The 14538-nt window shown below is 38.2% G+C and overlaps 1 protein-coding gene across 1 annotated transcript; it reads left to right on the forward strand.

Annotated features, from left to right (window-relative positions):
- The first annotated feature begins 12003 nt into the window (after window positions 1–12003).
- LOC131900084 (small ribosomal subunit protein mS33-like) lies at window positions 12004–14330 on the forward strand. The gene is made up of 4 exons (XM_059251492.1): window positions 12004–12038; window positions 13631–13885; window positions 14165–14177; window positions 14283–14330. Exons 1-4 carry the CDS (start codon window positions 12004–12006, stop codon window positions 14328–14330), a joined length of 351 nt encoding a protein of 116 aa, XP_059107475.1.
- The last annotated feature ends 208 nt before the right edge of the window (window positions 14331–14538 follow it).

Consider the following 14538-nt stretch of genomic DNA (forward strand, 5'->3'; position numbering starts at 1 on the left):
CACATGGATCCCGAGTTCTAGGCCAACCTGGCCTCTATAGCAAGATCCTGTCTCCAAACAGAAACAGAAACAAATGAACAAAAATTAGGATTTTAGGCATGCCCAATTTTTGTACAAAAAGACATAGCTGTTGTTACCATAGCAAACCTATCTTCAGAGAGAGTGCATTTGATTAAAAGTTTCTTGCTGATTATGACCTTTGTGGAGAGAAATTTAAAGATTTAAAGAAATATGAAGATATCTGATGCTGTCCTATGAGACAGAAAAACTAAAAATGCAGATTAGGGCAAAGAAAATAGGTCTCAAAGGTTCATTTTACAGGTTAGGGGTGTGACTCAGAGGTAGCACACTTGTCTAGCATGTGCAAGGCCTGAGGTTCAATCTATACTACAGAAGACAAACAAAGCTCCAAAGGTCACATTAACTACAAACACATGATTCATGTTAAATAAGCATTTCAGAGTGTCCTGTATATTCCCTCAGGACAAAGCTCTATGGTTGTTATCAGGACTCAGGATAAACTTTTTTTTTATTGTGGTGAAATTGATATAATATCATGTTAAACAACTAAAATGAATAATCTAGAGTTAGCTCCTTCTAAATGCTGAGCAGTCACAATCTCTGCCTAATGACAAAGCATTTTCATCTTGCCCCAGTGAAACTTCATCAGTTCAACAGTTATTCCCCATTCCTTCACTTCCCCTGCCTCTGGTAATATTAAACTGATTGCTGTGTATTATGGATTTATTTAGCCTAGGTATTTCACATAAATAGGCTAATAGTACATGTGACGTTTTGTCTGACTTCTTTGACAGAGAAAGTGTTCAAGACCAATGCACCACATAGCCGGTATCAGCATATCGCTTCTTTTATGGGTAATATTTCAGTGTCCATATACATCACATTTTATTTTCTTTGGAGTATAAACTTAGGAACAGAATTTATTTGTCATGCAGTAATTCTAACATTAACTTATCGAGTAACCTTAAAAGCCACACAATTTTATATCCCAACTGGTAGTGTGTGAGGGATCTGATTTCTCTGCATCTTTAACACCACTTGACACTTTTCATTTCTGTTTTCGAAGTCTAGGCATCCAAGTGGATGTGACATTATATCTCATTATCATTTGTGTTTGCCTTTTTAAATGTCTAACGTCATTGAGCATCTTTTCAAGTGTTTTCTGTTGCTGTTTACCTTCTTTTGAGAGACATCTACTTAACTCCATTGTCCATTTTTATTAGGTGATCTATCTTTTGTTGGTGAGTTTTGAGTAGTTCCTTAGGTATTTTGGATATGAGACTCTTATCAGACAAATGACTTGCAAATACTTTCTCTTGTTATATTGTGATTAGTTTTTTTTATCATAAATTATTTTATTGTCTTCTTTCAAGATATATTGGGATATTTCTCCATCATGCTCTTGATTTGAGATGTGATTACATATCACTTCTATGTGAAGTAAATGCTAGAATATTGTTTGTCTTAGGCAATTAGTAGATTCCTCAGCAATAGGTAACACTGAAGATCATAGCAGTTCTCTCATTTTCTGTTCTTGAATGAGGATGACCTATAGCCATTGATTCATAATGAACATGTATCATAAGAAAACACTGATCTTTTATTGCTTCAGGCTATAGAAATTTGGATGTTATTATTTCAACATAAGTTAAGTTTTCCTGACTAATACGCAAGATCAGGTAAATCATTGAGTTAGCGTCTTAGTCACTGTCCTATTGACCAAGGCAATCTTTCTTTTTTTTTTTTTTTTTTTTTGAGACAGGGTTTCTCTGTGTATCCCTAGCTCTCCTGGAACTCACAATGTAAACCAGGCTGGCCTTGAACTCAGATCTTTCTGCCTGTGCCTCCCAAGTGCTAGGATTAAAGGCCTGCATCACCATCACCTGGATGACCAAGGCAACTCTTATAAAAGAAATCATTTAATTTGGGCCTTGCTTATAGTTTCAGGGGCATAGTGCATCATCATCAGGCAGTACATAGGTAGACATGGTGCTAGAGAAGCAGCTAGGAGTTCTACATCATAGAATGGATGTTCTACATGCTAGAAAGAGAAAACAGGGCCTGGGATGGGCTTTGAAGCCCAAAAGCCCACCCTGAAGTGATATACTTCCTCCAACAAGGCCATGTCTACTCCAACAAGGCCACACCTCCTAATCCTTCTCATGTAGTGCCACACTCTGATGACTAAGCATTCAAATATATGAGCTTATGGGGCCATTCTTACACAAACCACAATTATCATGCCAGTTATTGCCCTGCATAGTGTGATATGTAAATGAAAACATGGCGAAACAATGAAGTGCATTATACCCCACCTTAGCATCTTACCTTTGCTTTTGCCCATGTTTTTATAACTGATTTATATGTTTTAGAAAACATGCCATTGGGATGATGAAACTGGCCCGGTGGTAGAGTGCTTACTTTGCATGCAGAAGGTCTATGGTGGTTTGAATAAGAAATGGTCTCTATAGACCCAGGTATTTGAGTGCTTGGTTGCTAGTTGATGGCACTGTTTGGGGAGGTTATGGGACCTCTAGGAAGTAGAGACTTGTGAAGGAAGAACATCACTGGGCACAGGCTTTGAGAGTCCATAGCCTCACCCTACTTACAGTTCACTCTCTGCTTTACATCTGTGGTTGAAATGTGATTTCTCAGCTTCCTGCTCTAGCCACTTGCTGCCATCCCTTTCTCACCATTATGGACTCTCCCTCTTGAACTCTAAGCCAAAATAAACTCTTCTAAAAGTTGAATTTGGTCATGCTATTTTATCACAGCAACAGGAAAACATCCCATTAAAATATGTCAGCCAGGCAGCAGTGGCACATATCTCTAATCCCAGCACTTGGGAGTCAGAGGCAGGCAGATCTCCATGAGTTTGAGGCCAGCCTACTTTACAGAGCTAGTTCCAGGACAGCTAAGGCTATACCTGTTATGAAATCGTGTTTTTGTACACTGTGAAGATGTGTTGCTCTCATTGGTTTACTAAAGAGCTAATGGCCAATAGCTAGGTAGGAAGAAGTTAGGCGGGATTTGCAGACAGGGAAAAAGAGAGCACAGGGATTAAAAAAAATGGTAGAGGTGCCAGGAGATGCAGAAAGAAGCAAGATGAACCTGCTGGGCTGAAAAAAGATACCAAACCACGTGGTAGTACATAGATAAGAAATATGGATTAAGTTGTAAGAGCTAGTAAGTAACAAGCCTAAGCTATTGGCTGATCATTTATAATTAATAATAAGTCTCCTGCCTACAGAAACCCTGCCTTGAAAAATAAAAAAAAAAAGTGGCACAAGCCTTTAATCTCAGTAATTAAGAGACAGAGGCAAGGGAACTTCTCTGAGTTTGAGGTCAGCCAGGTGTACATAATGAGTTTCAGGACATCCAGGACTACATAGAAAAACCCAGTTTCCCCCCCTCCCCAAAAAGAAAGTCTTTAGCACAGTCAATGAAAGACTGAAAGATCTTTATGATGTCACCCAAGACTACCTCTTAAACATAAATTCAAGTAACTTATATTTTCTACATCCAAAAATATTTTTGATGTGGACACATTTTCCTAGAAAGTCATCCATTTCATCTAAAATTCCACTTTTTGTCAACAATTTCAACATCATGAACTTTGTTCCCATTACCTATTCTTACCACTACTTCTACCAAATTTTATATATATATAAAATCTATTTTGTAGCAAGGTCAACTTCTTCCATGCTGTGAGTACTGGCATGATCTGTCATAGAGGGCACGCTTGTGTCCGCACTCTGTATTAAGTGTTTTTCATCTGTGTTATTACAGGACCCACTTCTTTGCCTGACCTAACATTTTTAATTGCTTTAAAGCATTTTGATTGCTTTAATTGCAATGGTCTGCTTACTTTATGTCTTGCCTTTTAGGAGTATAGACTTTCTGAGAACAGAGACCTTATTTGTATTATTCATTTTATAACCAGTGCCTTGAAGAATGTCTAGGCTGTGGTAGGAAGAAAGAATGATTGAGTATATTTTTGGCTCTCTCTCTTTTCAAATGACTCTGGAACCAAAGTAGAGACAGGATTCAATATTCAATCATATCGTCGACATTCTGCTAACTTTCCTACTTTTCATGAACCAATCTTGTAGTCTGAAATCACAATTCACCTTTGGTTCTAAGTGTTTTTGAATTTATGAAAAGGCTGCCTTTTTCTCATAATGACAGTCACTAACTTTATAAAAAATGCCATTTGCAAGAAATGGAATTCAGAGTTGCCTTATTAGTCTGGGGCAGCTCAAGCATTCTTAAGTTCTGAGCCTTTTATGAATATGACTATGATTACAGATCAAGAATATAGTCGACTTTAACAGTCCTTATGTGCACTTTTTACAGCAAATATGCCATTCGAGTTTCACTTATATGGGGTTCATTACAATTTTACTTACATCTTTTTATATGACAGAACTCATAAAATTATTGGAAGTAGAAAATGTTCTGAGTGTTCTGCCTTTTATCCTCTCCTTAAAACAAATAATTAAGGAAAATATTCAATCACCCTAGATTGCCCAGCTACTCTGTTGCTTTTATTCTATGTTCAGAAGCATTTACTGAACAGCCTAACTTAGTCTTTCTCTAAGAGGGATATATAAAGTAGTGTAAGATATGGTCTTCTAGACATTTGGAAAAAGAATAAGATGTACACAAGACACTTAGCCATCAATATAGGTTTCCGAGTCTTTTGTTGTTGTCACATAATGATATAATTGTTGGATACAGATGATGTATAGTTGAAGGGTATTGTTTGTTTGATGACAGAAGACATTGAAACCCAGTTATGCTGAGACTACTACAGAACCACTGCACAAACCAGAAGATAAATTTGCATGAGCCTGAATAATTGTACTGATCCCCACAGGTCTCCTAAACTTTTCTACAGTGATTGACAGCTATCAATGATAATGGGGTATGAGAAATCTGCTAAGCAGAAGCCATTCTTTCTTGTAAATCATATGAGCATTTCCATGCATTCCTATCTCACACATTCTCTCAACCTCCATTTGTTATATATACTATGGCTACTATTGTGATTATTATATCCCTACTACTTACAATTAGGAATTTAATTCTGAGTCAATTCCCAAATATAGCAACTCTCAGCTAACAAGGCCTAATGATAGAGCTCTATGTTATTCAAGCCAGAGGATGGCAAGGTAAAGAAGTGGGCAGAGAGGACTCCAGGCCCAGGCAACAATGTGTGTAACACCAAGAGCAGAGGCATTATTCATTAGCTCCCCATGTAGTCGGAAGTTTTCCTGTGTCCCAGCTGGCTGGCAGTTGGGACAAATCTCCCCCACTTGTATCCCCCAAGTAAACACACAGAGGCTTATATTAATTGTAACTGCTTGGCCATTAGCTCAGGCTTATTACTGACTAGCTCTTATGTTTAAATTAAATCATAATTCTTAGTTATGTTTAGCCATGTGGCTTGGTACTTTTTCTCAGTTCAGCCTTCACATCTTGCCTCCTTTATGTCTGGCTGGTGACTCCTCACTCAGCCTTCCTCTTCCCAGAATTCCTTTAGTTTGCTTGCCCCACCTATACTTCTTGCCTGGCTACTGGCCAATCAGTGTTTTATTTATCAACCAATCAGACCACACACATTCACAGCATACAGAACATCCCACAGCACCTTCTCTTTTGTGTGTAATCAAAAAGGAAGGTTTTTAACTTTAACAGAGTAAAATTACATATAATAGAACAGTTATCAAGCAAGAATTACAGTTATAATATCCAGTCTATTTGTATTTGGCAAAATTAAAGAAGATATCCTATCTATCCTATATTTGTGAGTCTAAGGTTTCATATCTACCTTATCTCTTATCATAACCAAGGAAAACCATGATTGTAACTATCTAGTCTTCAACTACATCAAAGACCTCAGAAGGATACAATATTATCTAAGTAAACAGGTAGAGCATTGTAAGCAACTTCCAAAAATCTAGAATGACAGAGAGACAGTTGTCTGCCTGGACGGTCATCCAAAATTCCTCTGCAACGTTGGGGCATCCATCTTCAGCCCACAGGTCTAGAGTTTCTCAGTCACTTCTTCTTGTGTCCTGTAGAATGTCTGGCAGTTTCTTCTGCAAAGCAGGAACCTGAAGGATCATCTTGCCTTGCAAAGTTCAGTGGTTACCTTCCTATGAGTCCTGCACATCTAGTTTATTATCAAGCAGTCTACACAAGGGCCCTTTTTTGCCCAGTGGCAAACTTTTGCCACAAAGAAAGCAAACTCCATGAATTTCTTCAATGCCCATTATCTTCTCTGAAGTAGATTGGTGTTGCCAGGAGCAGATGTGTCTCATTGTCCAGAAAAGTCTGCTTTTAAAACATTTTAAATGCTATATTCTGTAGGTCTTTAAAGTGTTTGAAGATTACCTACCTAACTGAATTATATCTATGTATACCTAGAAAACTTAACATGACTATAAGTTTGACTATCATAGAAGACTAATTATTAATCTGTATTTCTCAACTATACATTACAATTTAAATGAGTTATATAAACATAATACCTTAAATAAGAGTAGAAATATATATATACATATATATAGTATAACAAAATTAACTTTAAATTTATATCAATAAACTAAAATCCATAGCAATGTAAAATATTTTAAGCAAGTTGTTGTTCTTTAAAAGTAGATTCAACATTCTATCCTTTTATCCTATCATATCTGTATCCTATATATCTATATCATATCCCCCTTTATTCTTTTAGAAATAGATTGACTACGACCAATAGCAATTTGTAACCAATGACCTAAACAAAGACAAACATCCATAATCCATTTTTTGGGAATGTGGGCATAGTTTTCTAGGCTACTTCCTGCTGATAAAGGGCACTGGTAATCTTATGGGGATCCTGAGAAAATTAAGAATTATGGTCAAGTCCTAGGAAGACCGGCTATAACCTTGGTTGATAGGTATCATCTGTTAAGGTTCAGGAGGTCTTGCTTGATCAAATCTGATCCATCTTAACCTGGAACAAATCCATAGCCTCTTGCTTCCTGTGGAAACAAAAACAGAACCTCCTTTCCAAAGCAACATATCCTTAAATCCAAATTTTGAAGTCAAAATACCTTTAAATATACATATTGGTTTAACTGAGCAGCTTTTATAATCAAATGTCTTTCTGCAGTTAAAAATATCAAAGACAAGACAATCCAGATTCTCTGTGTAATATCCATCTTTACGTGGCTTATTTTTTATACTACCTTTACTGTCTCTTTAAAGACTATATTTTTTAAAATGATTTCTTTATATAACTGTCTATATTCATTTTCTTCTCTCTTCCAAGCCTATGTACATTTTTATACAAACTGTAAACCATTTAAAGTCTTGTTCCATCTGAATCTGCCTTATTGTGAATCTATTGCTTTAAACTGCAGCATTACTAGGACTGAAATGGCAGCTTTGGCTGCTGGCTCCACCCACCTCAGTTTTCCAACATGGTGGTGGTACATTTACTGCCAGCTCTGGGTCTGGAAGCTATGTGAACCACCAACTCTCAGAAGCAGTGGGTCTATGCCTCCATTAAAGCAGCGTGTAGCCCAGAGACCATCTTTTTTTTTTGTCTGTACTAGCAAAGGCTAAATCCACCACCCACCACACTGTGTGGCTTGGAGATGCCTCTACATACTGTGGTAGGAATCTGTAGCCATGTTGCTTAGCTCATGGTGGCTGGCAGCCAGCTCCATGTCACAGGCAGCTGTCAGGAGATGAGTTTGGGCTGATGCTGGCTTGAGACTGTGAGACTAGAAGGCCCAGTGTAGCTCCATTTCTGTGCATTCAGAATGTTTAAACTTTCTTAAGTCTATGGCTCAATGCCCAATGGTGAGCACCAATTGTAGTTGGAAGTTTTCCTCTTCCCAGAATTCCTTTAGTCTGCTTGCCCCACCTATACTTCCTGCCTGGTTACTGGCCAATCAGTGTTTTATTTATCAACCAATCAGAGCAACACACATTCACAGCATACAGAATATCCCACAACATTCCCAATATTTATTTACCCAGTTATTATTTCTAACGGAATCTCAATTTTATCCAGATACACATTTCCATTTCTGGATATTAAGGTAACTACTGAAAATTTAGGCTACTGTACAGCATTTCCTTGATAACTGTTCCTTGTTCAACACTTAGGACCTGGCCTATTTAGGTGATAAAACTAAAAAGTGAGTACAGAGAGTTTCTAATTATGATATTTCTATTTTATGGTGGTACAAATGTGAAATATATTCAGTAGTACTTCAAATTTTGAATCTTTTTTTAAAGATTTATTTATTTTTGATTTATGTGTGTGACTGTGTTGCTAACATTTATGTCTGCTTATCAGGTTAATGAAGTGCTCACAGAAGGAAGAAGAGAACATTCAATTCTCTAGAGCTGGAGTTACAGGTAGTTTTGAGCCTCAATGTGGATCCAGCCCTTTTAAATCTTGATTTTCTTTTTCTTTTTATTTATTTATTTATTTATTTATTTATTTATTTATTTATTTATTTATTTTAGTTAGGTCTTTTTTGCCAAAAGTAAGCATATACAAATATTATGAAAATGTTTAAGGTAGACTCATCTAAAATATGATTTTAGGTAGATTATATGTATTAAGCCACTAAGTGCACTTTTGACATAATGATATTTCCAAGTTATCATGTGTTTACTAGATATCACCACACTGTAAGTGAAAGAACATAAGTACTCACCTATACTGTAAGGACAGATTTTCTTCCCTTTTATTCTTCACATATGATTATAAAAAAACTTGTATCTATTGGCAATCATCTTGCTATGTAGAGGAGAGACAACTTTAATATGAAGATAAACTATAGAGAGCTTAGCCCCTAACTAGGAAGATTTGAGGCATTTGATACTTCTTAAGTAGCTAATCATTGCCAACAGACTAAGAGTATACTGTATTTGGGGCCCCTGGTTTTGAGTTAATAAATCCTCTTATTGAAATAGAGGAGATCCCTATGAGTAAACTGAGGATGAGGGGGGCAATAGAGGGGAGGGGTTGGAGGATGAGAACATGAGTAAATGGGATGGTTGAGCTGGGGGAGGCACGGAGTGTGAGAGCAATGAAAGAGGTATCTTGATAGAGGGAGACATTATGGGGTATGTGAAAAACCTGGTGTTAGTGAAATTCCCAGGAATCCACAAGGATGACTGTAGATGTAACCAACCATCTTATTAAATAAGAAACACAGAACCAATACAAAGAAGAAAGCCAAGAGGTCAGAGCTAAGAGCTAAAACCTTACCCTTCCTCCTGCAGTGGTCCTACCTCTCCGAAAGAGAGCTACTTCCTGTGTTAAAGTCTTTATAAAGACTTTTGGTTCTGCCTTCTCATTGGTTGTAGACCCAACCACATGACCGCCTCGTCACTGCCTGTCTGTACAGACCTCTAGGTCTTCTATGGTTGGTATTGAGATTAAAGGTGTGTGTCTCCAATGCTGGCTGTTTCCCTGAACACACAGAGATCTACCTAGCTCTGCCTACCAAGTTCTGGGATTAAAGGCATGAGCCACCACCGCCCGACTTTCCTATGGCTTGCTAATAGCTCTGACCCCTGGGCAACTTTATTTATTAACATACAAATAACATTTTAGTACAAAATAAAATATCACCATAGATGACCCCAGATCAGACTACTAGCAATTGTGGTGAGGGTATCTGAATTGGCCTACCCCAGTAATCAGATTGGTGACTACCCTAACTGTCATCATAGAGCCTTCATCCAATAACTGATGGAAGCAGATGTAGAGATACACAGCTAAGCACCAGGCTGAGCTCCAGGAGTCCAGTCGAAGAGAGGGAAGAGGGATTATATGCACAAGGGGGTCAAGATCATGATGAGGAAATCTACAGACAACTGAACCAAGCTCACAAGAACTCATGAGCATCAGGCTGTCAGCTGTGGAATCTGCATGAGAGTGGACTAGACCCTCTGCATATGGGAGACAGTCGTGTAGCTAGCTGGGTCTGGTTGAGGGGCCCCTGGCAGTAGGATCAGGACCTATCCCTGGTGCATGAACTTGCTTTCTGGAGCCCATTATCTATTGTGGGATGCCTTGCTCAGCCTTGAATCAGGGGGAAGGGGCTTGGTCCTGCCTCAACTGAATGTACCAGGCTTTGCTGTCCCCCCATGGGAGGACTTACCCTTTTGGAGGAGGGGATGAGGGGTGGGTCAGGGTGGAGGAGCCTGAGGGGGAGTGGGAGGAGGGATGAGAGGGGGATCTGTGGTTGGTATGTAAAATGAATTTAAAAAATCCCCTTCTTATTTTAGCTTGTTTTAAAGCATGGTGTTCTAATTTCATTGCTGTTGCTTCAATAAACTACCCCAACCAAAAGAGCAACTTAAGAGAGAAAAGGTTTATTTTAGCTCACAATTCCAGCTTCTAATGCTTGTTCAGAACAGTCACAGTGGCAGGCACTGAAGAAAACTAAGTGGTCACATTACATCCATAGACGAGAGCAGAGAAAAATGGATGTATACATTTCTATGCTCAGCTCTGCCCCCCCTTTATTTAGTTATTATTTTATTTATTATTATTCCTAGGGAATGGTACCATCTACAATGAACTTGTCTTCCCACATCAATTAACATAATCAAAACAGCAGCCCCACCCTCCACCCTCCCACCGCCACTCCCAAGACCTAACCATGAGCCAACAATCCCTTACTGAAAATCTCTTCCCAGGTGACTGTAGCTTGAGTTAACCTGACAATGAAAACTAACCATTTCCAATGGGTTTCCGTTACCTAGTCCAAAGTACCCTAACTGAGACCATTTGGTGAGATGAAAAAAGGAAGTATAAGATGCCCAGCAGACGATAAGAAAAGAAACCCTTATAGAAACGTTTTTCCCAAACAAGCAGACAACAAAGAGGGTGAGGTGGGGGTGGGGAACAACAGCATCAACACAAACAAACAAACAGGCCTATTTTGAAACTTGATTCTTTAAATATCATAGCACAATCCATTAAGCCCTAAATATTTGTCAGCACTTTTTTTCTGTGGTTTAATCGGTTCAATTTTATCCACATGTACTCCACAGAAGAAATAAGTTACATCTATTTTTGAGGGCAGAGAAAACGTTTTTGAGTAAACCAACCGACAGCAACAACAACATTGATTCTAGTCTTTGTTTAGGGATCAGAGTTAGAATCAAGTTCTAAAAGGCGTAAAACTTTATTTCAGAATGTAATGAGCTGTTGAAAAGAGATCTAGGGTTTCCAGACTTTCCAACCATGTGCATAGATGAAGAAGTGGAGCCCAAAGTTTAGAAAGATCAACTGAAGAGTCGATAGTATGCCAAATAAATGAGGTGTGCAAAATGAGATATTGCCTGGTGAAAATTTTTTTAATTCAAAATTTAAGAATAAATGTGATTCTGGGCTGGGGAATGTAGCTAAGTGATAGAGCCCTTGCTTAGCATGGGTTAAGAAACTGGGTTTAATCTTCAGCACCACAAAGCAAATAGAAGATTGCTATGAATCTGGACATGTTCATCTTTATTCTACCTTCCCTAGAAATGGTGTACCAGGGCAGTAGAACCCAAGAAACGCTCTATTTTAAAAATTGTTATAAACCTTTAATTAGGAAAGTATTGTTTGTATATTTTTACTTATTGTAAAAATAAAAATGGGGTGGGACAAAGATAAAGCTTTATTTGACATTGATAAGCAAAAACAGATAAAAGTTTTTTTAATTAAAAGATAAATTACAATCATGTTGAATTTCCCTAATATTTAAACAGAATAGCATAGAGAAATACAACAAACAACATGAAAACATTGAAGCAAAATGATTTATAGGAATAAAAAATCAACCCCTCATTAGAGAGTTTCAGACTGAATTGGAAAAAGATACAACTGCTTGTTACTTGTGGGAAACATCTCATATAAAATGATTTAGTAGTTAGAAAATGTTTAAAATATGGCCAACAGAAACACAAAGCATGAGCCTGTACATCAAAATGAACAATGTGGTCAGGTACTTTGTTGCCATTTTCATCTACATTTAGTAATTTAATGTTCCGAACAACACTTCATGGTAGACAAGGTTGTTATTTTTATTGTAGAGATAGAACAAACAATGGAACATAAAGAGATTAAACAATCCCAGGTTCTCATTCTTGATGAAAAACCTGGGATTTGAGTTCTGTTTTTTTTTCTAACTGGAGAAACTCTACAACAGTGGCTCTCAACCTGTGGAGCACATCAAATGACCCTTTCGCAGGGATTGCCTAAGAGCATCTTGCATATCAGATATTTATATTACAATTCATAACAGCAGCAAACTTACAGCTATGAAGTAGCAATGAAAATACTGTTATGGTTGGGGTGAACACACATGAGGAATGCTATTAAAGAGTCACAGCATCAGGAAGGCTGAGAGCCAGTGCTCTACAACAGTACACTTGTGCATCACAATTACCTATAGTCCTGCATCAGAATTACCTATAGTGAACGAAAGAATACTTAGTCTTCTTCAGGGATTAGCCCCTGAATTTGTTATCTAACACCAAGTGGTAAACCCGATTATTATGTATATATAAGCAACACTAAACAGACTCAGCAGGTTGTATTGATATTTTATACTTATATATCTAAAAAGAGAGCCCATAAATTTAAGAGGGAGTGAGGGGGGTATGGGAAGGGTTGGAGGGAGAAAATGATGTAATTATATTCTAATTTTTAAAAATTAAAAATAAAAGAAAGAATTACCTATGGTGCCTATGAAAAAATGCGAACTCTTGGCATCACCTCAGGCATACTGTAGAGTCTTGAAATTTGCATTTTAAACAAAATACTCCAGCTGATTTTTATGTAAATATCTGAGAACCATCATATGTTGTGCCTCCAAGAAAATGAGAAGAAAACAACTGAAATGGATAACTTCAACACACCCTTTCTTCCATAGATTAAGTCGAAACACACAGCCCCTGGAGAGTGAGCTCAGCAGTTAAGACCATTGACTGTTCTTCCAGAGGACCCTGTTTCGGTTCCCAGAACCCACATGGTGTCTCAAAAATCCTCTGACTCCAGTTCCAGAGGATCTGCCGCCCTCTTCTGGCCTCCACAGGCACTGCGTGAGGATGGTGCACAGACATACACGTAAGGCAAAACGCCCATTGACATAAAAATATTCAAATAATTTAAAAAATGAAACACATCCGTGCACATCACAAAAACAGAAGGAGACTGGTAAAAGGAAGCAAACTTTTGGATAAAGACAGTGAGAGGAAAAACGGAGAGGCGTGGGATTGACGTATATGATATAGTTGAAAGAAGCTATCGTTATGGAACCCAGCACCATGTACAAAGAATGTATGCTAATAAGAAGTAAGACTATGAGGGCTAGAGAGATGGCTCAGCGATTAATGGAGCTTGCTGCTCTTGCAGGGATCTAAGTTCATTTTTCAACACTCGTCAGGTGGCTCAAAACCTCCTGCAACTCCAGCTTTAGGGGATCTGACGTCCTCTTCTTTGTTCTCCGTAGGTATGCTCACACATGCGGCACACACACACACATACATATAAAAATTTTGAAAATGCTTTTTCTGGAACGCGCGCGTGAGCAAGGTCAGATGCAGAATACGCACTGCCTATGTCTTGTCTGAGTGCTCGGATCTTTGGTGAAGTGCCCAGGCCTACTGCTTCAAAGTCCATGAAAGTGGTGAATATGTTTAATGAGCAGCCCTTGGCCAAAAAGAAAGAGACTCATGACTGGTATCCAAATCACAACATGGATTTTGCGCTCATGGGCACACTCCATTTCCTTGGCCTTTACAGAGATGAGCATCAGGATTTTAAGGATGAGCAAAGCCGTCTAAAGAAGCCATAGCAAAAGCTGGGTGGTGGTGGACGCCTTTAATCCCAGCACTTGGTAGGCAGAGCTAGGTATATCTCTGTGTGTTGAAGGATACAGCCAGCATTGGAGACACACGCCTTTAATCTCAATACCAACCATAGAAGACCTGGAGGTCTATACAGACAGGCAGTGACGAGGCAGTCATGTGGTTGGGTTTACAACCAATGAGAAGGCAGAACCAAAAGTCTTTATAAAGACTTTAACACAGGAAGTAGCTCTCTTTCGGAGAGGTAGGACCACCGCAGGAGGAAGGGTAAGGTTTTAGCTCTTAGTACTGATCTCTTGGCTTTCTTCTTTGTATTGGTTCTGTGTTTCTTATTTAATAAGATGGTTGGTTACATCTACAGTCATCCTTGTGGAAAGGGGAAACCAAGGAAAGGAGAAGGGAAAAGAGCTACAAAAAAAAAATAGTATCAGTTAATCAAGAAAGAAAATTCCTTCCTCAATGAGTAAGGAAGTGTATCTCATTAACTTTTCACATACTAGAGGAAGGTGACCTTCCTCAGTAGACATTAACCCATGTTTGCGTCCACTTCAGTTAGGCTGTGGCTGGTTTCTTGAATATATTCTAATTCTTCAAAATTATATTTACATTGGTTTTGCAATCTGAAGTTTACCT

The sequence above is a fragment of the Peromyscus eremicus genome, chromosome X, assembly GCF_949786415.1.
Source record: "Peromyscus eremicus chromosome X, PerEre_H2_v1, whole genome shotgun sequence".
NCBI classification, from domain to species: Eukaryota; Metazoa; Chordata; class Mammalia; order Rodentia; family Cricetidae; genus Peromyscus; species Peromyscus eremicus.